The 26,309-nt window shown below is 44.5% G+C and overlaps 2 protein-coding genes across 5 annotated transcripts in view; one reads left to right on the forward strand and one right to left on the reverse strand.

Moving 5' to 3' along the window:
• P2RX7 (purinergic receptor P2X 7) overlaps nt 1-13,375 on the forward strand; it is a 48,272-nt gene extending 34,897 nt beyond the window's left edge. Inside the window, exons 9-13 of the mRNA XM_082698433.1 lie at nt 4,650-4,740; nt 6,045-6,110; nt 6,197-6,346; nt 8,053-8,154; nt 11,455-13,375. Of these exons, the coding sequence (XP_082554559.1) occupies nt 4,650-4,740; nt 6,045-6,110; nt 6,197-6,346; nt 8,053-8,154; nt 11,455-11,949 (904 nt within the window). The 3' untranslated portion in view covers nt 11,950-13,375. The remainder of the gene's footprint in view (nt 1-4,649; nt 4,741-6,044; nt 6,111-6,196; nt 6,347-8,052; nt 8,155-11,454) is intronic.
• The window catches only part of IFT81 (intraflagellar transport 81), a 192,450-nt gene that overhangs the window by 151,768 nt on the left and 14,373 nt on the right, over nt 1-26,309 (reverse strand). The window lies entirely within an intron of this gene.

The following is a 26,309-nucleotide window of genomic DNA, read 5'->3' on the forward strand; positions in this document are numbered from 1 at the left end:
AATACAGGAATAGGAAAAACAACTTCCCTGTGATGATAAAAGACACCAGTGGGAGCTGCTCTGGGAAGTGCAGGATGGGGGAGGCAAAATAGAAACTGACTGGAAAGGAGCCCAGGAGAGTTTTCAGAGGCGATGGAATGTTCTAGATCTTGATGGGGTATAGGTTATACAGTATATTCACTTGTCAAAACTCACTGAATCAACTCTTAGGACTTGTGTGCCTTATTATATGTAAACCATACCTCAATACTGCCAACAGCTCCAATAAGACCATTTCAGATGATAAATGCTGGGAAGAAAATCAAACAAGATACTATACTGCAAGGCTGGGGCGGAGCGGGGGATGGTTGGAGGAAGCGACTAGAGAAGGCCTCTCCAAGCAGAGGGTAGGACCCCGTAAATATCAGGTGCTTTTCTGGGGCCTGTGCTTTTCTAGTTAGGAAGAGAGACTGCACAGACAGGAGCCCCTGTTAGGGGAATTGCCTTGGAAAACTTAGTTTTTGCCTCTCTGAATACCTTATTAATACCAGTATTAACAGTGTAGACCAGCGGTTCTCAAAGTGCAATGCCCAGAATCAGAATCACATGTTGGGAACGTGTTAGAAATGCACATTCGCAGGCTCTGCCTGGACCTGCTGAATCAGACACCCTGGGGACCCTCACAAGCCCCCCAGATGAGAGCCTCTCAGGTGTGAGGCCCACCTATCTAGAACCTCTGCACTCAACACGTAGTCCTGGAACCCGCAGCCTGGCCTCACCTGGGAGCCTGTTATAATGCAGAATCTCAGCCCTCACTCTTGAACTGAATCAAAATCTGCATTGGAGCAAGATTCCCAGGAGATTCCTATGCACACTGATGTCTGAGGAGCACTAGTCTAGACTAGATTATCTAGCACCCCAAACATACTTCCTCCTTAGAGGTTTCACCCGACTACATTTTGTCTCTACAACCAGGCTGCCAGTTTCCTGGGGGAGTGCGTAAAATCAGGCGGCTTCTTAATCTGTACATTGAAGTGTAGGCAAAAGTGCCTGTGTGTGTGCACACACACATTCACCACTTCCTAACACTTCTGCTCACATTCCTACTGACTTCTGGAGGGGATCGGCGCAAGCAAATGGGTCTCTTTACATTTTACCCAAAGCAGCACCATAAACTGGCAGGCAGCCTTCAACTGTGTCTATTTTTGTTTATTTGTTTTTTGCCTATACAATGTTTTGAAAGTTGAGACATTCTACGTAAAAATCTGGACTTCTTATTTTCCTCAAAAATTTTAACTATTTGGCGGAAGGGGTGGGGGGGGGGGACTAAGCCATTTGACAACTCCAGATTCATATCCCACACAGCAGCACTCTGTTGGAGGGATCAGTGGTTCCCTTTAGAGGGTGTGTGTGTGTGTGTGTGCAGGGGCGGGGGGGGGGGGACTAAGCCATTTGACAACTCCAGATTCATATCCCACACAGCAGCACTCTGTTGGAGGGATCAGTGGTTCCCTTTAGAGGGTGTGTGTGTGTGTGTGTGTTTGCTGTGGTCCCCACCACTCCATTTTGCCTAATACCTGGCCTGCATCACTCATTTCTGTCACCTGCCTGGCCCCTATAGGCGTTTGAGTTTGAGACCCTTGACTAAAGGCTAGCTGAGATCAAGACACAGGATGCTTTTTGCCTCCTCTGGGTCAGTGGAGTTTCAGCCAGGGCCCAGAAAGCAGCTCCTAGTTGAGGTAACGTTTTGATATCCCCTGCTGCTCTACTGAACAGACTTATGGCCATTAGCAAGAAGAGACAATTGGATCAGTGGGCCCCTGACTGCCTTCACAGGCTGGGTTTTGTTTTTTGTTTTTGTTTTTGTTTTTAAGCAGTTTGCAGAAGCAGGCAGGGCAATGTCCCAAACAGAAGTTAGCAAATGTCTTTTGAGTCACTGAGGTAAGCCCAAGAACACTGGCTCCTGGAGTGATCTGAGCTTTCTGAAGAACCGAGATGGTTATGATGTTAATGTTCTTTTAGAACAACACGTTAGAGCATTTGTTGTCTAGAATGAGCCAGAAGCAATCTTTGGCCAGAAATAAATTGTCAAGTTCTGATGGATAACTGGACAGGTTATTTGCAAACAGCCACAAAAGAGAGAGAGAGAGAGAGAGAAGGGAATTATAGGTTATATGAGTTTTATAAAAAAACAGAACTTCCTAAAACATAGGAAGTTGAAGAAGTTGATCACATTACAAAATTTTGTCCTTTACCAAAAGATCCATGGCAAAAGGTCCTTATTTGACAAACATGTCCCGTTTATTTACAGGATATATGAAGCAAGGCAGGCCCACACTGCAGGCCCGACGCACTTCTCTGGTTCAGAGTGGGCATCTGCCCATGTCGGTCTCCGGGGCCCGCTGTAACACATGACCGCAAACCTGGTACCTTAAAACAACAGAAGCATATTCTCTCACAGCTCTAGAGGCCATTAGTCTAAAATTAAGTCAGCAGGGACACAGTCTCTGATGTCTCTAGGGGCGGATCCTTCCTTGCCCCTCCCAGTCTCCTTTGGTTCCCCATGTTCCTTGGCTTGAAGCCGCATCACTCCAATGTCTGCCTCTGTCTTTATGTGGGCTTCTCCTCTGTGTTTCAGTTTCAACTCTCTTCTCCTTTCTCTTATAAAGAGACCAGTCACTGGATCCACCCTAAATCCAGGATGATCTCATCTTAAGATCCTTCATCGCATCTGCAAAGACCCTATTCCAAATAAGATCATACTCACAGGTACAGGGGTTAGGCACTTGGACCTATCTTCTTGGGGAGCCGTTATTCAAAACATTACAGTGTCCCAAAAACATTCTGCTCACGGCCTAGTGTTCCTCAGAGTGTAGACCACTGGCCACGTGCACCAGATCCACCTGGAACATTTCCAGAAACATCTCAGACCTTCTGAAACCACCGTCTGGGGGATGAGGCCCAGGAATCGACCTTTGAACACACTTCCCAAGCGATTCCTATCCTTAGTTCAAGAACCACTGTCCCAAGACCCTTTGCTTTGTGTATTCAAAAAGAAATCACTCAGTACAGCAGCAGAAGAAAGAAAGGTCATGGACTGGGAACAATCAGAGGCAAGGAAATTAAAACCCCTCTGGCCAGAAATAGGTGTTGAAGCAACTAAGAATATCTAACAGATCTCAACATCCCATTTTGAGAGTTTAAAAAAAAAACAGGAGTTTCAAATGCTCCAGACTGGATTCTGGCAGAGCATCTGTCTTCTGTTTTCTTCTCTCTCCACACCTGTAAATAGACTGCGAATTAAGAACTCAGAAAGAAAATATCTTACCTAAAAACAATCTCTGAAAGGTGGTAAGGGGGAGGGACAGATTGAAAAGGCTTGTGTTATGTGGTTTAAGCCTTCCTAATTATCCATGAAAACAAAACATTCTGTTCTTCCTGACTGTAACACTGGTGAGAGCTGTGTCTTTGGGGGCGATGGTGATTTGTGCCCGAGTCTTAATTTATAAAGGTGGCTGAGTAATGACATGGAGAGGTTACTGATATGGAAAGAAGTTTACTCTTACATTTCCAAAGAGGAGGGGCACACCATGCCACAGAGGGCCAAAGGGGAAGCACCGGGGTTGGTCAGGAGATGGAAGGATCAAGGGAAAAGCAGGGCCCAGAACCTTCATTGTGTTTTCCATGGGACAGGCAATGCAGGACAGGGCAACAGGTAGGACTGGCCTGCTTAAGTAATGTGGGCATGCTCCAGGCCACAGGAGCAGTCTCTCGCTCTAGGTACCTGGTCCTGAGTGACCTGGCACAGGGGAAATATTGGCTTGGTGTGTGAGGGTTAGAGAGAGGAGGTGGTTGGGGATATGGATATGGGATTGGCCAGAGGGTCTGTAACATGATTTTCAGGCGCTTGCCAAAGCTGGGTTACAGGGAAGATGTCGCGGCTGTTAGTTTGCCCCTGGTGATAAAAGAGGTAAATGGACAAATACAGAATCTAAGAAAATGTAATTAGAGCAGATGGCTGAAGGGCAACTAGGCCCAATCCGGCCATTACTAACTAGGATCCCCACCCCACTCTGTTCTAGAAGCCAAACCCTTTTTGGCTTATTTGCATGACTTCTTAAGAAATCAATGAATTTAGGGGCGCCTGCATGGCTCAGTGGGTTAAAGCCTCTGGCTTCGGCTCAGGTCATGATCCCAGGGACTGGGATCGAGCCCCACATCGGGCTCTCTGCTCCGCAGGGAGCCTGCCTCCTCCTCTCTCCCTGCCTGCCTCTCTGCCTACTTGTGATCTCTGTCAAGTAAATAAAATCTTAAAAAAAAAAAAAATAAGAAGAAAGAAATCCTTGAATTTACCTAAAACTTTTTTTTTTTTAATTTGTCCACTTGTTGTTAATACTGTATTGGTTAAAAATTGTTCGTCTTCATCTTAAATGGGAAGCAGATTTGGTATCACTGTGTGATGGCGGAAGAAGAGGCAACGTGGGAAGAGGTGCTTCGGTTCCAAGAGAGTAATTTGTGGGTTTGGATTATGTTCTTCCCTCTGCCAACTGCAGCAGAGCTAGAAGATGAACAAGGAAGACTCGCTCGGCTCCTGTTTTGGGTTTTCCTTTCATGAAATACCAGCACGTTCAGACAGATCTTTATATACAAGGATCCTTCTCCTCCTACAGATACGCCAAGTACTACAAGGAAAACAACGTTGAAAAACGAACTCTGATAAAAGTCTTCGGGATCCGTTTTGACATTCTGGTTTTTGGCACCGTAAGTCTCTGCTGCCAGCCACTGGCACCTCCATTCCTGGGACTGTCCTAATTATTGCTGTAGTGCCTCAAGGGGTGAATGTTTTGGTCATAGTCATTAACTGGCACTGTGCATCTTGCCTGTGGGATAAAAGGGGGAAGAAATGTCTTTGGGGTCCTGCCCAAGAAGAAGTCATCTAATGAGTACAAGAGTGTGAGTGGGGGAAAAAACTGGATATTCAACTTTTAAAATACTCTGATGCTTAAAAAGAGAGAGGGAAAGAAAGAAATCCTTTTGCAAAATACTTTATAAGTAACAGAATCCAACTCAGATAGGCTTAGAGAAAAAAAAATATTATTTTTTTTAATCTCACACAGGTGAAAAATCGAGGGGCAGTTTTCAGGCTTCAGGCATTGCTGGATCCAGATGTTCAAACAACATCCTTAGGAATCTGCCTCTCTCCATTCCTTACATCTATTCTCCTTTGTTTTGGCACCATCCTTAGCTGGCCATGTCTACAGGGTGGTTTCAGGCAGCTCCTTAGATCTTACTGGCCCAGCATTCTCAGTAAAAAAGAGAACATCTCTTTGCTAAAAGATTTGGCAAAGGATTCAGGCAGATGCCATTGGCTCTGACTGGCCCAATATGGGCCAGATGCCCTGTGCTGAACTAATCACTATGTTTAGGTCATACCGTACTCTCAATGGCCGGTCGTGGCCCTGCCCTGAACCAGCCCCTTGACTTCAAACTATATGGACCAAGTATGGACAGAGATGGTTCTCCAAAGGAAAACGGGGGTGTTGTCTCCACCCCCACAAGAAGGAGGGAGGAGATGCTGGGCATGCAAAAATCCACAGATGCCCACAGCTTGTCCTTGTCCCAAACTGTATTATTTATGTTATATGTTATGTCATATGGTGGTAAGCAACACAAGAGTCAATGAGATAGAAGCTGAGAGGATGGACAGATCATTGAGAAGAAAAACCACGAGGACACCTAAGGGAAGAGTGTACACACATTTCTTCCCTCTGCTTCCAAGGTAATCTCAAACCACTTTTAGGGAAAACTTGTCTGAAACTCTCACCTTGTTTGGAAAAATAACTAACTCAGTGTGTGGGTTCCACTGTTCTTTGTTTAAAAGTCATGTTTTCGAGCACATCCCAGAAGGCAAGAACAGGATGAACAGTATACCTATTTTCAGTGTGCAGTCCCTGTTGCTGTGACCACAGACTCCCTCCTCTGCTGGAGCTGACAGTTAGTTACACGGTAGAGCAAAAGAGCACTGCTCTGAATGTCAACCAAGTCACCTTCCCATTTGTTTTCAGGGAGGAAAATTTAACATTATCCAGCTGGCAGTTTACGTTGGCTCAGTCCTCTCCTACTTTGGTCTGGTAAGGAATTCTCCTTCCACGCTTTAGGAAAGCCATTTGGCAGAAAGGAATCTCACTAACATGGCACTGATTTGGGTTTTTCCCAGGTCACTGTGATCATCGACTTGCTCATCTGCACTTACTCAAGTGCATGCTGTCGATCCCACATTTATCCCTCTTTCAAGTGCTGTAAATACTGTGCAGTCAATGAATACTACTACAGGAAGAAGGGGGAGCTCATTGTGGAGCCAAAGCGGGTAAGCCTCATTGCATCAGCAGGTGCCGAATAGCCCAGAGAGTCAGTCGGATCACTGAGAAACATGCAAAAATAAGGCCCAAATCACAGTTGTAAGCCCATGGTGGACGAGACTTTAGACTCTACCCTGATCCACCACCTCTCAGGTGAACGCTTTGGTCTTAAGGAAGAACAGAAACAAAAATGAAGAAGCAAGATAGAGGGAGAACAAATGTTGATGTTCTAGAAGTTGTCAATTTTGTCCAATTTATTAAATTGGTACAGCCAAAAAAAAAAAAAATAGCAACTTTGGAGAACAATTTGGCAGGACCTAATAACATTGAGGTGAGACACACTTTACAGCCTGGCATTTCCACTTCTCCATACCTACCCTCAAGGAAGAGCATCTCCCCAATGTCCAACTGGCGGACGGTGAAAGAAACCGTGACCAGCCCATAGCAAGGAGCGCCAGGCACTGGTTTAAAACAATACATGGCAAATTAAGAGCAAACGTCTGTAGAGCACTTCAAAGTGCTTTATATATATTAATTCATTGGCTCTTCACAACAACCCTATAAATAGGTGCTACTGTCACCTTTCTAAAGATGAGGAGACTGAAGTGCAGGAGAATTAAATAATTTGCCTGCGGTCATCCAGCTAGTAGGTGGAGGAGCTGGAATTCCAACTCCAATTCCAGCAGGCTGGTTTCAGAATTCATCTTCATAACCTCTATGTTACAGGTACTGGCATGATCAAATACCCAAAACGTGTGTTTGAAAGGAAAAAAACCAAACTATAGAACAATATATATGGTGTGGTATATAGGTTAAAAAGACTACACATATGAATTCATCCTATGAATTTTCTACATGTACATTACAAGTATAAATACATATAATCATATAAATACATACATTCTATACGTTTTATATATGTCCTATATAGTTTATACATTTATTACACATACACATGAACAGGTGTAAGGAAGATAATATATGCATATAAAAAGCTACTGGACACACACAAAAGTGACAACAGTGATTCCTTCTGCGAAGGAGCCTAGGATGGGAGACAAGTCAGATGGAATTTGAGCTCATCTGAATTGTTTTGATTTAATTTGGCTTCTACTAAGCAGGTCCTCTACACTTGATTCCATGATTTCCCCTAATCAAGGAGAAATCTCCAGTACTTCAAACAACAAAGGGGATTTCTTTGTCTTTCCCTCCTAAGAACATTACTGTCCTTTCTCAGCAGCCTGAAGGCACAATTCACTGGCCACTTGGACATGTATTATACAATTTGAAATGAAAGCTCATTTTTGCAACTAAAAATAATTACCATTTCATGGCCCAAGATGGGATGAAATTAAACAAAAATATAAATTATTTAAGTTGCAACAGTAAAATTTTCAGGAGATACTTGATGTAGAGTTACTGAAATTGAGGGAACATAACAGAGGACTTTTACATAGCACATGGGAGACCTAAAATCATCAGGGAGGAAGCTGTGGAGACTCTGAGCCCACATATTAAGGTGCATAGGATTCTACTGCTGAGTCACCTTGGGACCCAGAAATCATTCATTCTTGGCTAGTAAGAGTTTTGGTCAGCTTCTAACAGTTTGTCATTTGGTAAATACCAATAACACTTGCCTTTAGACCTGTTCAGGTATGTGACTGTTAACAATTCTGTACAAAAATGGGTAAAATTTTTAACTCTCTTTTCCTAGACATTAAAATATGTGTCCTTTGTGGATGAACCCCACATTAGGATGGTGGACCAGCAGCTACTTGGGGAAAGTCTACAAAATGTCGAAGGTGAAAACATCCCAGTAAGTTAAAACATTTAGTCTTTTTTTTTCTTTTCTTTAAAGAAAATATAAAGGGTTCCTGGGTGGCTCAGTCAGTTAAGCATCGGCCTTCAGCTCAGGTCATGATCTCAGGGTCCTGGGATCAAGCCCTACATCGGGCTCCCTGCTCAGCGCACAGTCTGCTTCTCCCTCTCTCTCTGCTCCTCACCCCACTATTGTGCTCTTTCTCTCTCACTCTCAAATGAATAAATTAAATCTTTAAAATAAATAAATAAAAATATAGCTACAAAGTTGTATAAATCGCAATTGATGAATTTTAACACAGTAAACACATGTAACCCAGAATATTAGCAGAAGCCCTTTGCACGCCTCCACCCAATCACTACTTTCCCTCAAACATCATCATTATTCTTTATCCAAAAGTTAGCTTTATCTCTTCCAGGATTTTCTAAAATTTGACTCCTGTATGTACTCACTATATACTCTGTGGAGCGTCGGACTCCTTTCACTCGGTATTGTTTTTGTGAGCCATCCATGACACTGCATATAGGAATAGTTCATTCTCATTGTATAACTTCCATTTTATAAACATCCAATTTATTTATTCCTTCTGTTGTTGATGGACATTTGGGTAGCTTTCAATTTGGAGCGCATATGCAGTAAAGCTGCCGTGGTAAACATATGGTGCCTACAAGTGGACCTGCCGAGTCAGAAGGCCGGCGGCATATGACACTATCAGACCATTCTCTAAAGGGGGTGTTTTCATTCCCGCTCTCCGCAGCAGCTTCGATTGCGGGATTGTATAATTTCTGCAGCTGCCATAATAAATCACTGCAAACTAAGTAGCTGAAAACAACATGAATTCATTCTCTCACAATTCTGGAGGCTGGCAGTCTGAAACCAAGGTGTTGGTAGGGCTTCTGAAGGCCCTAAAGAGCGATCCTTCTTTGCCGCTTCCAGCTCCTGGTGTTCATTACACCTGCTAGGACCTCTGGTACAATGTTGATTAGAAGTGGTCATAGCAAACGTCTTTTTGTCTCATTCCTTATCTCAGGAAGAAAGCTTTCCATTTTTCACTCTAGTATCTGCTGTAGGATTTTTGTTTTGGTTTTTTTAAGATTTTATTTATTTGACAGAGAGAGAGACAGTGAGAGAGGGAACACAAGTAGGGGGAGTGGGAGAGGGCGAAGCAGGCTTCCTGCCAAGCAGGGAGCCTGATGTGGGGCTTGATTCCAGGACCCTGGGATCATGACCTCAGCCAAAGACAGACACTTAACAACTGAGCCACCAAGGTGCCCCTGCTGTAGAATTTTAAAGAATGCTTTACTGGATTGAGAAAAGTCCCCTCCATTCTTAGTTTGCTAAGAATTTTTGTTATAAATTAATACTGAATTTTAAAATAATGCTATTTTCTGCTTTTCGAAAAATTATCAATGAGTTTTCTTTTTTCCGTTATGTGGTGAATTACAGAAATTGATTTTCAAATATTAAGCCAACCTTGCATTCCTGCAATAAAATCTATTTGAAAGTAATATATTACTCTATGTATTTATTGCTGGATTTGATTCACTAATATTTAAGATTTTTATGTCTCTTATTGAGAGAGACTGGCCAAAATTTTTCCATTCTTGTAATGTCCTTTTCGGGTTTGGGTGTAACATGAACTCAGGGGCTGTAAGGGGGAATACACATAAAATCTACCATTTTAACCACTGTAAAGCATACAATTCAGTGACATTTAAAATTCAAAAATTTACCCACGATTCTGTGCAACCATCCTACTATCTAGTTCTAGGACTATTTTATCAACCCAAAAGGAAACCCTGTACCCATTCAACAGCCATTACTCACACCCACCTCCCCCTAGTCCCTGGAATTAATTTTTTTTTTTTTTTTGAGAGAGGGAGAGAGAATGAGAGAATGAGCAGGGAGAGCAACAAAGGGAGAGGGAGAAGCAGGCTCCTCGCTGAGCAGGGAGCCTGACTTGGAGCTCGATCCCAGGACCCTGAGATCATGACCTGAGCCAAAGGCAGACGCTTAACCCAATGAGCCACACAGGTGCTCCTGGCAATCATTAATCTGCTTTCTGTCAGCATGGATTTGCCTATTTTAGACATTTCATATAAAGAGAATCATACAGTATTTGCCTTCTTGTGACTGGCTTCTCTCAATTTTCATAATGGCTTTGAGGTTCATCTATTTGTAGTGGGTATCAGTATACTGCTCCCTTTTTTGTTGTTTTGGCTGAATGATACTCCACTGTATGGACATGACATATTTTTAACAAACTACAGAAATGATCCCTGAGGGACGCCTGGGTGGCTCAGTTGGTTGGACGACTGCCTTCAGCTCAGGTCATGATCCTGGAGTCCCCGGATCGAGTCCCGCATCGGGCTCCCAGCTCCATGGGGAGTCTGCTTCTCTCTCTGACCTTCTCCTCATTCATGCTCTCTCTCACTGTCTCTCTCTCAAGTAAATAAATAAAATCTTTAAAAAAAAAAAAAGAAATGATCCCTGAAAATAAAGGTTTAAGACATTAAATTTTTATCCATTCATCTGTTGATGGATATTTGGGTTGTTTTTACCCTTTGGCTATTGTAAAACGTGCTGCTCTAAGTGCTCATGTATAGGAACTATTTAATTTTAATGTACTCACTCCAACTTTGCCTGATGAATGAAGGTATATGCTACAAAGAACAGATATAAATGATGTCATGATGGCAACTTCTCTTAGAGGATAATAAATGGATTTGCTAGAAGAGGGAGACTGGTGGAAGAGGAGAGAGTAGAGCAAAATCAACAAATATTTACTGTCTACCGTGTGCTGGTGCTGGCCTAGATAATGGGGATACAGTAGTGACAAAGCGAACAGCCCCCCCCCCCGCTTTCATGTGGAAGAAACATCAACAGGACATATCAATGCGTAGGATCATTTCAGACAGTGACAAGTACTGTCAAGAACATGGAATCTCATGACACGCTAAGAGTGACCTGGGTGGAGGGGAACTACCTACATCAGGGGGATCAGGGCAAGAAGGTCTCCACGAGCAGGTGATACCTGCCTGGAGGCCTGGCGTGTCTGAAGTTCACTTTCCAAATCTGTGAAATGGAGAGAAGGACACATATCTCACAAGGTTCTTCAAAGGCTAAACAGGGCAAATTTATAAAACACTAGTATAGTCTTGATATATACATTTGATAAATGACAGCTACTGGTATTAATGTGATAGTAAGTGTAATCTTATAACTTAATGCCAAAATTAAAGAATCTAGAACCCTAGAGTTTGTCATCACTGATGGGTTTGGGAACGACTTTTTCAGAGACCCTCAACGGACTTCACGGACTTGTCCAGGCTGCCCCTGTCTCTCCACGACCCATCCCCTACTCCTGGGCAACCAGAGGAGATGCGGCCGCTAAGCAGGGAAGCGACTCCTCTATCCAGCAACAGCCCAGACTGGTGCCAGTGTGGACACTGCCTCCCGTCCCAGCTCCCCAAGAGCCACAGATGCCTGGAAGAGCTGTGCTGTCGGAAGAAGCCTGGTGCCTGCATCACCACCTCGGAGCCCTTCAGGAAGCTTGTCTTGTCCCGACAGGTCCTGCAGTTCCTCCTGCTCTACCAGGAGCCCCTGCTGGAGCTGGATGACAGTGCCAACAGCCGGCTGCGGCACTGTGCCTACAGGTGCTACACCACCTGGCGCTTCGGCTCTCAGGACCTCGCCGACTTTGCCATCCTGCCCAGCTGCTGCCGCTGGACGATCCGGAGAGAGTTTCCCAAGAGAGAAGGCCAGTACACCGGCTTCCAGAGTCCTTGCTGATGGCACAGGGCTGAGCAGGCGTGTTAACGTTGGTTTCCTTCGTTTGCGCCCTGAGCTTGACCTGCAAAGATCTGTGGCCAAACGTTCAACCAAAGGGAAATGTGTTTTCTGCTCCTGCAGCTCTAGACGTGTCAGAGAGCAGAATGAACAAACAAACAAACTCAAATCCCTCAGCAGGGACTGAGTCGAGAGATTCGGATCTGTGCCTCAGTTCTGTCCCCAGCAAGTTGTGTGGTCCTTGGCTTTTAACTCTGCGCCGCAGTTGCCCTCCTACCCAACCTGCTATCCTAACCAAGGGGTCAGGAGGACAAACTCAGAGAGTGTACATGAACTTTCTGGTCAATGCACAAAGAGCTACATGAATGTGAAGTGGCTCCTTGTGAGGCCAGAATGGGATAAGGTACAACTATGAACAAACCTTGAGGTGCTGGCGGGACACTGTGGAGGATTAATGGTGGCCAAATTCTTGGGCACTCGTCCATAACCTAAGGGTTATGTCTCCTCCCCCTGCATGTGCGCAGCTCTGACTGCTTTAGCCAATCATGGAAGTAACGCTGTGCTGGCTTCGGGGTCTTGGTCTTGGGGCTGGCAGCTTCTGCCTCCCGTCCTGTCCCATGGCTGCTGTGAAGCCAGCCCCCATACAGAGGTCTGCCTCTCCTCAGACTACCCAACTGTGAGGCAGCTCCAGAAGCCACATGGACAACAGAGATGTCTGACCACTTCCCAGCTTCCAAGACATCCAAAGGCAGTCACTGGACATGGGAGAGAAGCCTTCAGATGATTCCATGCCCTACTAGCATCAGACTTCCATTGCAGGAGACACCTCCCAGGGCACCCATGGAGCAAAACCATTGTTTTAAGCCACTAAGTTCAGCGTTGTTTGAGACGCAGCAACAGATGGAGGACAGAGAGCAAGCCTGACTCACTGGAACACAGACTGGGCTTAGACCTTCCATGGTTCTAGGGTTCTTAGGGAGACTGGACCACCCCTGAAGCTCCATGGGGGCTTCGGTCTCTGTTCGGCAGTCCTTTCAGGGATGAGAACAAATCAGGGAACCCACCAGACCAGCCCTGGAATCCATCCAGTCTAACTGTTGAACTACCCAATACATTCTCACCCACAGCCTATTACTAGGACTGGAAGTAGCTACCGCTGCTAAAACTGGAAAAGGCCACCTTTGTGTCCTTAACATCCTGTACTTCGCAGCCAATCAGAATGGACACAGTCTGCATGCTACTTAAAAAGCAACTCACACCCAAACCTTTACCATTTCTGTATAGTGACCTCTAAGAATGTGAAAATGGACAGTCAGAGGTTTTAGGATCTTCCTTCAGGATTTCTTTTTCATGGTTCTGATATTAGAATTGATTTTTTCTAAACAATTCTTTTAAAGAATAAATAAAGACCACTATTCAACACTGTAAATGATGAAGGGTCTATGAGTTTTCTTAATACATATGCTAAAGTGTACCATTTTGATGCGTTTTGAAAACCAGGTGCTTTTTACTGTATTCATGTAACATGAATATGAGCAAAACACTTCTTTTTTTGACCCAGGATTTTATCTGGCTTTAAACTCAGGAATAAATTAGGCCAGACTTTCATTTTTACTGTCTTTCAGAGATAGGAGATGATACATGACTTCTTATATGTAAGAAATGTATTCGAACAGTTGGTTATATGGGACTTCAGAATTTAATTTTTTGCTCCTAGAATTCTAATGTATGAGCTACAGATTCCATTCTGATAAACCTTTGAAACTTTATACCTTTATTTTATTTTATTTCTTGATGCCTTATCCTTAGTGTGTTTTTTTTACCACCCCTGGAGGCCCCAAATGGAGTCAGAATTTGTAATGACAATTGGGCTCTGGATCTTCCCACTATCCCCTTTCTCCTTCCCCACAGATGCTTTAGGTGAGAGGGTGATGTGTTATGTCAACGGTGTGTAATGTCTGACACCTCCAACAATAACGTGCATCATATTTGTATCTGGTTTTTAGTTGACCGCATAAACTAATGTCATCAGCAAAGGCATCTCAAGGAGAATCACACTTTATAAGATCTGTTTTCTTGTAGTTAAGCCCATTATTCTATAGGGTAATTGCCCAGTATTCACTACTTCATGTCTGTATTAGAGATCTTTCTTGTAACATTAGCTGGTTTCATGTAGAATTGGTAATGAACTTGCATTTCTCTCTTCAGAGGGCACCAGTTTTTAAATACATCCTAATTCTAGGGCACCTGGATGGCTCAGTGGGTTAAAGCCTCTGCCTTCAGCTCAGGTCATGATCTCAGCATCCTGGGATCAAGCCCCACCTCGGACTCTCTGCTCAACAGGGAGCCTGCTTCCCTTCCTCTCTCTCTGCGTGCTTGTTATCTCTGTCTGTCAAATAAATAAATAAAATCTTTGGAAATAAATAAATAAATACATCCTAATTCTAGTTTGGTATTCACATATCTTAACTAGATAATATGTTTTGATAATAAAAATATCATTGTTTTAATTATAAAAGATAACGTATCATTTATGATTACTGAAGTGTTCCTTTTACTTCCTTTTCTCAGAAGATCCCCAAATCACAGTCAGGCATTGATACTTTCATTCAACATATATTTTGAGGAACTATGACATTATAAGATATATATTTGGTCTTTGCTCCCAATTCCTGACATAGAGCTCCTAAATCCTTTAGAATCTGCTGGGTGATAATAGGTGATAAGAATGTCTTGTGTTCTAACAGCGCAACTCTTGATGGGCTCCCTACTTCAGAATGGGGGCTGGTTGCCAGAAAGACCAAGCTATGATCAGAAGCTTAGATCTTTGAGCCCCATTCTCTCATCCTCTAGAGTGGAGAGGAGTTAGAAACGGAGTTAAAAATTGATTGCGCCCACATGATAAAGCTCCCCTAAAAAATGTCTCAATTACGAGATTTGGAGAACTCCTGAATCAATGAACACTCTACATGCTACGAGAGTGGCGTACCCCAACTCCACAGGAACAGAAACATCTGTGCTCAGGGCTGTTTTGGACCTTGCCCTATGTACCTCTTCATCTGGCTGTGGTCTGTATCCTTTATAATAAACCAGTAAATACAAAAAATGGTTTCCGGGGCACCTGGGTGACTCAGTGGGTTAAAGCCACTGCCTTCAGCTCAGGTCATGATCTCAGAGTCCTGGGATTGAGCCCCAAATTGGGCTCTCTGCTCAGCAGGGAGCCAGCTTCCCTCTCTCTGCCTGCTTGTGATCTCTGTCAAACAAATAAATAAAAATCTTTAAAAAAAAATGGTTTCCCTGAGTTCTGTGAACCATTATGGTAAATGACTGAACCTGAGAACAGGGTTATGGAAACCCCCAATTTACAGCCACTTGGTCTGAGGTACAGGGGACACCCTGGGACCTGCGATGGCACCTGAAGTGGAGGACAATCTCTGGCATAGATGCCTCAACCTAAGGGGTCCAGGCTAACCCCAGCAGTTAATGACACAATTGAATCTTTTTTTAAAAAACACCTTTTTTTTTAATCTTTTTTTTTTTTTTTAAATTATGCAGGGCACCTGGGTGGTTCAGTGGTTTAAAGCCTCTGCCTTCGGCCCGGTTCATGGTCCCAGGGTCCTGGGATCGAGCCTCACATCAGGCTCTCTGCTCCACAGGGAGCCTGCTTCCTCCTCTCTCTCTGCCTACTTGTGATCTCTGTCTGTCAAATAAATAAATAAAATCTTTTTTAAAAAATTAAGCAATGGGTGCACTGGATGTGGTTTCACTTTCTGCTGCTTGTATATTTCTTAACACATATTCTAATCCCATGCAGTCATCATTCTGGGAATCCCAAGTACCGCCTGACTAACTCCGACTCCCTTTTTTTTTTTTTTTTTTAATTTTATTTATTTATTTGACAGAGAGAAATCACAAGTAGATGGAGAGGCAGGCAGAGAGAGAGAGAGAGAGAAGCAGGCTCCCTGCTGAGCAGAGAGCCTGATGCGGGACTCGATCCCAGGACCCTGAGATCATGACCCGAGCCGAAGGCAGCGGCTTAACCCACTGAGCCACCCAGGCGCCCTCCGACTCCCTTTTGAAGAGATCTAGTCATCACTATCTTCTCTGGCTTTTACTGTGATCTTTTGGTTTCCTCTTTTCCTGTTGGGCTATAAAGGGTTATAAATTATGTTTCCAAAATAAATGATGATCTGTGGAGAGGATTTTGCATTCCTAATATCCTCAGTTCCTCTTAATTGTCAAGGTCACATGAGACCAGGTCTTCTGAAGTCAGCGCATGAGGTACCCAATACTGACTGGCCATTTTAACCAAATAATTGCCATACTTGACAGGTTTGAATGAGTGCTTAATGCAAGCCTGGTCAGTATAGTAAATTATGAGTTATATTTTATTCCCCAAGCAAAAAATAAGCTCCTCAAAGGCAAAGGACTCATCTTGGCTTTGGGTCCATTACATGCCTCTTCCAGCATGGTGGTACAGTAGGAGAGAGACTCTGGAAACTGACCACCTAGAGTCAAATCCTGAGTCACTAATTAGCTAAGTCACTAATTAGCTCATTTAATGGTTAGAATCCTCACTTGCTTCTTAGTGTCCAAGGGTTGTTTTAAGTCTTAAATGTAAGTGTAAATGTGTGTAGAGTACCCTACTCACTGCCAGTTACAGAATAAGCATTCAATAAATGTTAGCTATCGGGAACACGTGGGTGGCACAGTTGGTTAAGTGTTCGACTCTTGATTTCAGCTCAGGTCATGATCTCAGAGGCATGAGACTGAGCCTCGTGTCAGGCTCCAGGCTCAGCTCAGAACCTGCTTAAGATTCTCTCTTGGGATGCCTGGGTGGCTCATTAGGTTAAGGACCTGCCTTTGGCTCAGGCCCTGATCTCAAGGTCCTAGAATAGAGCCCCACATCAGACTTGCTGCTCAGTGGGGAGCCTGCTTCTCTCTCTGCTCCTCCCCCTTACTCCTGATGAGTGTGCTCTCTCTCTTAAGCCTCTGCCTTCAGCTCAGGTCATGGTCTCAGTGTCCTGGGATCAAGCCCCTCATTGGGCTCTCTGCTCAGCAGGGGGCCTGCCTCCACCCCCACCTGACCTGACTCTCTGCCTACTTGTGATCTCTCTCTGTGTCAAATAAATAAATAAAATCTTTAAAATAAATAAATAAATAAAATTTTAAAAGGGGGTGCCTGGGTGACTCAGTTGGTTAAGCATCTGCCTTTGGCTCAGGTCATGATCCCAGGGTCCCTGCTCAGTGGGGAACCCCGTTTCTCCCTCTCCCTCTGCTCCTCTACCTGCTTGTGCTTGCTCTCTCTCTCTCAAACAAATAAAATAATTAAATTTAAATTTAATTTAATTTAATTTAATTCTCCCTCTGTCCCTCCCACTTGCACGCTCTCTAAAATAAATCATTTTTTTAAATGTTAGCTAAGGGGGTTAGGGATAGGGTGGCTGGGTTATGGACATTGGCAGGGGCATGTACTATTGTGAGCACTGGGAATTGTGTAAGCCTGACAATTCACAGACCTGTACTCCTGGGGCTAATAATTCATTATATGTTAATAAAAAAATAAAGTTAAATTTTTTAATATGTTAGCTATTATTATTTTTTAAAGTTTAACCATATGTCTAACTATTACTGTGATTTGGATGGTGCCTATTTAATAACCTCTAAATATTCCACTGAAATAGTTTAGAGGCAAATCAAATGAGTACAAAGGAGAAGTCACTACTTCTGCTCGCTCCACCTCAGCCACAGATGCTCCTCCAGAAATCCCAAGCTCAGTTACTAGTAGCACCACCTGCCATCAGCTCAATCTCCCAAACCAGAAATTCAAGTGACCGTTTCCATGTCCCCTGTCCATGTCCCCCTTTTCTGCCCCCCATTCCATCCAATCTCACTAATTGCTCATTTACTGCCCATCTTGGCACTATGCAGGTACTAGGGATAAACAGGTGAACAAGCCAGGTTGTCCAGGAGGTTAAGTGCAGTGAAAGAAGCGGGTGAGCAATGTATAAAGAAATGAGATGAGGGGCGCCTGGGTGGCTCAGTGGGTTAAGCCGCTGCCTTCGGCTCAGGTCATGATCTCAGAGTCCTGGAATCGAGCCCCACATCGGGCTCTCTGCTCAGCAGGGAGCCTGCTTCCTCCTCTCTCTCTGCCTGCCTCTTTGCCTGCGTGTGATCTCTGTCTGTCAAATAAATAAATAAAATCTTTAAAAAAAAAAAAAAAAGAAAAGAAATGAGATGAGAACACCTTGGGGTAAAGGGCATAAGAAAAACAAGCAGCACGCCATAACAGGAACCACGGGGTTACTTCTGATAAGGATCAGGGATGGCCTCTCCAAGGAAGTGACATTTAAGCTGGATCCGAATGTCAGGAAGAAGCTGGCTGGGACGCGTTGGAGGAACAGAGGGACAGCAAGGGCAAACACGGAAGTGGGAAAAAAAGTGAGCATGTTCCAAGAACTGTCATATGGCCGGTGTGGCGGGGACATTTACAACACATCTTTGTCTTTTAAGTCTATCCAGGGAGGGACAAAGCCTTGTTTTCTTACTGCTTCATGAACTCTGTGGGCCCATCTCACTAAACCAAAACTGCAAAGAAAGGCAAAATCCATATAGGCAAGGGTAACTACAGGGAATTTGTGAAGCTCTCGAGACAGGACCTGGGCCTCCCTGGATGAAGAGGCCAGAAACGTCATCTGGAGGGAGGAGAAGAGCCACTCTTGAAAGGAACAACAAGCATGAGCCAGGCCCAGAAGGGAACGAGTATGGTATGTACTCAGATTGCTGGGGGACCTGGCTAGCTCCCCAGAATGGGAAGAAAGTAGAAGATGAAAAGAGACTGATGTGCAGAAAATCCTGGGGGAAGAAAAAAAGGCAGAAGTGTTTGGACAAATTGCAAAGTCAAGAAAGAGCCATTCTTGGGCTGACAGGGACACAAGGAAAGCAGTGAGTTAAGAACATCCTTCAGGGGGCGCCTGGGTGGCTCAGTGGGTTAAGGCCTCTGCCTTCGGCTCAGGTCATGATCCCAGGGTCCTGGGATCGAGCCCAGGGTCCTGGGATCGAGCCCCGCATTGGGCTCTCTGCTCGGCAGGGAGCCTGCTTCCTCTTCTCTCTCTCTGCCTGCCTCTCAGCCTACTTGTAATCTCTGCCTGTCAAATAAATAAATAAAATCTTAAAAAAAAAAAAAAAAAGGGGGCTTCTGGGTGGCTCAGTGGGTTGAAGCCTCTGCCTTCGGCTCAGGTCATGATCCCAGGGTCCTGGGATCGAGCCCCGCATCGGACTCTCTGCTCGGTGGGGAGCCTGCTTCCTCCTCTCTCTCTGCCTGCCTCTCTGCCTACTTGTGATCTCTCTCTGTCGAATAAATAAATTAAAAAAAAAAAAAAAAAGAACATCCTTCAGGATGTGGTATATATATATACAATGGAATACTAAGCAGCCATCAAAAGAAACAAAATTTTGCCATTTGCAACGATGTGTATGGAACTAGAGGGTATTATGCTAAATGAAATAAGTCAATCAGAAAAAGATAATTATTACATGTTCTCTCTGATATGAGGAATTTGAGAGGCAGGGTGGTGGAGTTGTGGGGGGTCGGGAGGGAAAAAAATCAAACAAGATGGGATCGGGAGGGAGACAAAGCATAAGAGACTCTTAATCTCACAAAACAAACTGAGGGTTGCTGGGGGTGGGGGGTAGGGAGCGGGTGGTGGGGTTATGGACATTGGGGAGGGAATGTGCTCTGGTGAATGCTGTGAAATGTGTAAGCCTGATGATTCACAGACCTGTACCCCTGGGGAAAATAATTCATTATAGGTTAATAACAAACAAACAAACAAAAGAACATCCTTCAGGCAGGGATGCCTGGGTGGCTCAGTCAGTTAAGAGTCTGCCTTTCGCTCAGGTCATGATCCCAGGGTCCTGGGATCCAGCCCTGCATCAGGCTCCTTGTTCAGAAGGAACCTGCTTCTTCCCCTACCTGCTGCTCCCCCTGCCTTGTGCACATGCTCATTCTTTCTCTCTCCCTCTCTCTGACAAATAAAAAATATAATCTTTAAGGAAAACAAACAAACAAACAAACAAGAACATCCTTCAGGCAGCCACGAGGATGTTGGCTAGAGAGAAACCCTGGGAGGGGAAATTACTTAGGAAGTCACCTGGGACCACAGAGGAGTGATTCAGTAAGCAACCTGGACTATTAATTTGGAGGTGGGGATAGAAGAAAAGAAAAAATGTTGTTAAATCCCTTTAGATCCAACAAAAGGGGGTTAGTCCAATAAATGAGGGCACACTCATGTAATACAGCCACATGCAACAACTTAAAATGATGCCAAAGGAGGAGAGCACATGATATTGAGAGATGTTCGAGGAAGAACACATCTGTGTGACATTTTTCCTTAAGGAGAATGTGAGCCTTTAATTAGAGCTCTCTCTTTTATTTCCGGCACAGAGAGTAGTTGTTAAGAACCTTTAATCCTGAATGTACATTTAAGAAAACAAAGAAGGGGCACCTGAGTGGCTCAATCGGCTAAATGTCTGACTCTTGGTCTTAACTCAGGTCCTGATCTCAAAGTTGTGAGATCGAGCCCCACACCCGGCTTTGTGCTCAGTGGGGACTCTGCTTGAGATTCTCTCTCCCTCTGCCCATCCCCACTACGCTCACACAAGCTTTTTCGCTCTCTCTCAAATAATAAAAATATTTTTTAAAAAAGATTTATTTGTCGAAAGAGAGAAAGAGAGCAGTAGTAGGGGGAGCAGCAGGCAGAGGAGCAGGCTCCCCGCTGAGCAAGGAGCCCAATGAGGAACTTGATCCCAGGATTCTGAGATCATGAAATGAGCCAAAGGCAGATGCTTAACCAACTGAGCCACCCAGGTGCCCCTAATAAATAAAAATCTTAAAAAAAAAAAAAAAGGAAGACAAAGAAGTGCCACCTCATTACCTCATTCCTCATTGGAATATGCCCTGGATAATGACAAATCAATTGAGGAATATCAGAAAAGGTCAATGCCATTTCCTGAAATCCAAAAATCAAAATTAAAAACCATCCTTCCGGTTTTCCTCTACCATGGTTTGTTTGGGGAAGTCAATGAATAGTTGGCCTATGGCTGGCTCTTTGCCTACTGTTATGGGGTAAATTTTGCGGCCCCCCTCCACTGATGCAGACACTGAAGTCCTAACTCCCGTCATCTCAGAACATGGCTGGATTTGGGGATGTAGTCTTCAATGAGGTAACTAAGGTAAAATTAGCTCTAATCTAATCTGACTGGTGTTTTTCTAAGAAGAGGAGATTAAGACACTGACACAGAGGGAAAATCATGTCACGATATAGGAGTGGACAAGGAGAGAAGCCAACACCAAGATCTCAGACTTTCAGCCTCCAGAACTGTGAGGAAACAGATTTCTATTGCTTAAACCACTCTGTCGTGGTGCTTTGTTATGACAGTGCTACCAAATACACCTCCCTTCTTTATTTTATGTTTTTGGTAAAGATTTTATTTACTTATTTGAAAGAGAGAGAGCATGAGCAGGGGGGAGGGTCAGAGGCAGAGGGAGAAGCAGACACTCTGCTAAGCAGGAAACCTGACATGGGACTTGATCCCAGGACACTGGGATCCTGACCTGAGCCGAAGGCAGATGCTTAACCGACTGAGCAACCCAGGCGCCCCTCCCTTCTTTCTTTTTAATTGTGACAAATGTATTCTAATATAAAATGTAATGCATGGACTTGGCAGTTCCTCAAATACTTAAATACGGAATCTCCATAGGATCCAGTTATTCCACTTCCAGGTATATACCCCACAGAACTGAAAGCAGGTACTCAAATAGACACCTGTACACAAGTGTCCACTGACAACAACTCGGGGCACCTGGGTGGCTCTGGGTTAAAGCCTCTGCTTTTGGCTCAGGTCATGATCCCAGGGTCCTGGGATCAAGCCCCACATCTGGGCTCTCTGCTCAGCAGGGAGCCTGCTTCCCTCCTCTCTCTCTCTGCCTGCCTCTCTGCCTACTTTCGAGCTCTGTCAAATAAATAAAACCTTAAAAAAGAAAAAAAAAGATGGTAACAACCCAGTGTCCACCAACAGATGAGTAGATAAGCAAAATGGGATATATCTATACAATGGGATATTCTTTGGCCATAAAATGGGATAAAGTTCTGATACATTCTACAACATGGATGAACCTTAAAAACATGATGCTAAGTGAAATAAGTCAGACAAGAAGCCACATACTGTACCATTTTGTTTATAAGAAATATCCAAAACAGGCAAATCCATAGACAGAAAGCAGAATAAAGGTTACCAGACACTCGCAAAAGAGGGAAATAGAAAGTGTTTAATGGGTACAGAGCCTCTATTTGAGATGATGAAAAAGTTCTAGAGATGGATGGTGACGGATGGTTGCCCAAATGTACTTAATGTCATTGAAATGTACAACTAAAAATAGTTAAAATAGGGGCACCTGGGTGGCTCAGTGGGTTAAGCCTCTGCCTTCGGCTCAGGACATGATCCCAAGGTCCTGGGATCGAGCCCCACATCGGGCTCTCTGCTCAGCGGGGAGCCTGCTTCCCCCTCTCTCTCTGCCTGCTTCTCTGCCTACTTGGGATCTCTCTCTCTGTCAAATAAATAAATAAACTCTTTTAAAAAATAGTTAAAATAAAATTTATGTACATTTTTAATTTTTTAAATTGCCAAACACAAAAATAAAAAATAATCATAGGTGATGAGGGAGCAGGAGGCTGGCTGAGAACGGAGCAGGGGCTGGCGCCTTGCACCCCCTCTCCTCCCACTCCCCTTGAAAATATGTGTGACATTCCACAGGTACCCCTGACTGCCCTAAAAGAAGAACAAATGGTTATCTTGCAGAGATCACAGTCCTGCAAGGCAGGAGTCTCTCTTGGTTTACAAATGTCCTTGAGATTTACAACAAAGAAGTTACCTTATCAATAGCCCAATTTCCAAAGACACTAACTCAGTTCCTCAAGCCCTAACGTTACCCTCCCCTCCATAAAAAACCGAAGTGATGAGGGAGCAGGAGGCTGACTGAGGACAAAGCAAAAGCTGGCGCCTTGCACCCCCTCTTCACCCGCTCCCCTCCATATGTGTAGCATTCCTCAGGCACCCCTGATCGCCATAAAACGATAAATAGTTAACTTGCAGGGATCGCAATCCTGCAGAACAGGAATCTCCCTTGCTCTACAAGATGTCCTAGAGACCTAAACAGGGAGGTTACCTTATCAATAGCACAAATTTCCAGAGGCAAATAACTCTTGGTTCCTGAAGCCCTAATGTCCCCCTCCCACCATAAACTGGAGGAGACTGGAGTAGAAAGGAATGTAAATGATAGCCAGATCATAATGCCCCACCAAGAATCCCCCATTATCTTGATGTTAGTGCCTGACCTAAAGATGACATTGATCAGGCCATAAGGGCAAAGACTCCCCCCCGGCACCTTGTAGACCCTCCCTAGCATGTGAGAACTCTCCCATCCCTTCACCACCTCCCCCAACCGTGGGGTATATAACATGCCCACCTTCACAACCCGGGGCAGCAGCAGCTCTTCCTGCCCACGGGTCCTGTCCCTGTGCTTTAATAAACCACCATTTTGCACCAATGACGTCTTAAGAATTCTTTCTTTAGTCGTCGGCTCCGAACCTCCTCACCCCACCGAACCTGACTTAGGTCCGAACCTAGGTCCGAACCTCCTCACCCCACCAAACCTGACTTAGGTCCGAACCTAGGTCCGAACCTCCTCACCCCACCAAACCTGACTTAGGTTCTGGGACTTCATCAGAAGGAGGTGGAGGTAGAAAGAAAAGTAAATAAAGTTAAATTTCTTCTAAACCTAAATCTCACTAACAAGGACGTTTGATAGCAGGAATGTAACATTCCACCAGGAGACTCCCAACTGTCTTTATGTTAGTGCCTCGTTAGAGGGAAAGTGGCCTTGGCTTGATAGTAACCAGGCCTTCAATATCCTGACAGTCTTCTTTACCCCAATAGCCCTTCTGAACAACCCTTTGTCCTCACCTACCCAACTCCTGTGTATATAACCAGCCACTCCTCACAGGCCCGGGGCAGCAGCATCTCCGTCTGCCCACGGGTCCTGTCCCCGTGCTGCTCTAATAAACCACCTTTTTGCACCAAAGATGTCTAAAGAATTCTTTCTTAGCCGTCGGCTCCGAACCTCACCCCATTGAACCTCACCTAGGTTCAAGAACTTCATCAATAGGCAACTGTACAATTTTTATATTTTGTGGATATTTCTTTATAGCATTAAAAATAGATACTTTCTTAAGCATCTCTACATTCTTTCGGTCTGAGTCTCAGATGAAGGCTGAGGCCAGCTTGCTATTCAGATTTCCTCACACCCTCCAAAATCATGTAATATGTGTCTTGTAAGAAAATATTACAGGGGCGCCTGGGTGGCTCAGTTGGTTGGACGACTGCCTTTAGCTCAGGTCATGATCCTGGAGTCCCGGGATCGAGTCCCACATCGGGCTCCCAGCTGCATGGGGAGTCTGCTTCTCCCTCTGACCTTCTCCTCGCTCATGTTCTCTCTCACTGTCTCTCTCTCAAATAAATAAATAAAATCTTAAAAAAAAAAAAAAAAAAGAAAAGAAAATATTACAGATCCCCAGAAGGGCCAGCAAGCCAGAAAAGTATTTGCAAGGATCTGCAAGGAAGAAGAGATAAGCCGGGGTTTCATGGAGATAAATCTCACCTTTGGCTTTCTTAGGGTGGAACTCAAGCACTGACGCTGCCCGAGGCATTGACTTTGCCATCCACCAGCAGGGAAAAAATACCTCCTTTTCTGATGGGAATAACTCTGCCTTCAAGGTCAGATAAAGCACCACAGGACAAGGTTCACAAGGGCACTTGCTGATCCCTGGGTTGAGTTAGGCTCGCAGGCGGGCAGGCGTCAAATGGGCACAGTGGCCATTCAAAGTGAGGACAGCCTGGCGCAGGCCCCGGATTCAGCTTTGCTTGCTCAGAGTCCATCCACATTTGCCCCTATGTTGCCAGGAGGCCAAAGTGGCTTGGCCTTGAAGGCGGGTGAGGTGGGAAAACCCACATGCAGCCAGCCAGGCAACGCCAGTGGGCAATTACTGAGTGTCTCTGGGATGTGGAGGCTTTTGAATGTGCCACAGAGGCCTCATCAAAAAAGGGTAAGATGGGTCGTCCTGGAAATGAAGGTGGCCCCCAGGAGAAGAGAGGGCAGTGAAGCTGCTGCCTCATAGGAACACATCCAAATGTCAACCTGCAGCAGAAGGGTAAAATTAGAGGGAGCAGAGTGTTTTAGGAGAGGAAGGAGTCTCTGTGGGGCACTTACTTGAAATAAAACCGATCAGTAAAAATCTAGATGTACAAAATCCACACATAGCATGGGTAAAAGGGACCTCTGGTTTACAGAGGGTTCCTAACAAGGTAAGATTCTCTTCAGTAACATTTCAAGGAAATTATATAAAAATGGAGTTCTCCTTTTTAGGAGCTTATCTATCAAAGAGACAGGGATGTCCAGAGCCTGGGCGGCAAACAACTCGCTACGAGAATCCTCGAGACTCTATCTCAGTTTTCTTATTTACAAAAAGAAAGGACAGGGCTAAATATGATCACTAAGTTACTTTTAATATCAAAGTGATTCCTCTATTGTATAAAATGAGATCAGGGGCACCTGGGTAGCTCAGTCGGTTAAGTGTCTTGTCTGCCTTCAGCTCAGTTCATGATTCCAGGGTCCTGAGATCGAGTCCCACACTGGGCTCCTTGCTCAGCAGGGAGTCTGCTTCTCTCTCTGCCTATTCCTGCCCCTGCTTGTGTGCTCGCTCGCTCTGTCTGACACATAAATAAATAAAATCTTCAAAAAAATACAATAAAATAAAATGTGATCAATTTGTACTTCACGTTCAGCTTATATAAATTGCTTAGCACAGTACCTGGCAAGTGGTCAATGAATGTACTGTGGTAATTAAAACCAAAAGTCCATGGGGTGCCTGGGTAGCTCAGTTGGATAAACATCCAACGCTTGGTTTCAGCTCAGGTCCCAATCTCAGGGTCATGAGATCAAGCCCCACACCATGCTCTATACTCGGCAGGGAGTCTGCTTGGGACTCTCTCCCTCTGCCCCTTCCACTCACCACCCTCCATCTGTGCTCTCTCTCTCTCTCAAATAAATGTTTTTAAAAATTAAATTAAATTAAAAGTCCATACAATAGCCTGTGAGGCCTTACTTGATCTGGGCCCTGGCTTCCTCTCAGGATCTTAGCTCACTTGACTCTCTTCCTTGCTCACGATGCTCCATTCATACTGCCCCCTTTCTGCTCCTGGGACATACAATGCTTGTCCATACCTCAGGGCCATTATACCTGCTA

This window comes from Mustela nivalis, assembly GCF_964662115.1.
Source record: "Mustela nivalis genome assembly, chromosome: 14".
Lineage (NCBI taxonomy): Eukaryota > Metazoa > Chordata > Mammalia > Carnivora > Mustelidae > Mustela > Mustela nivalis.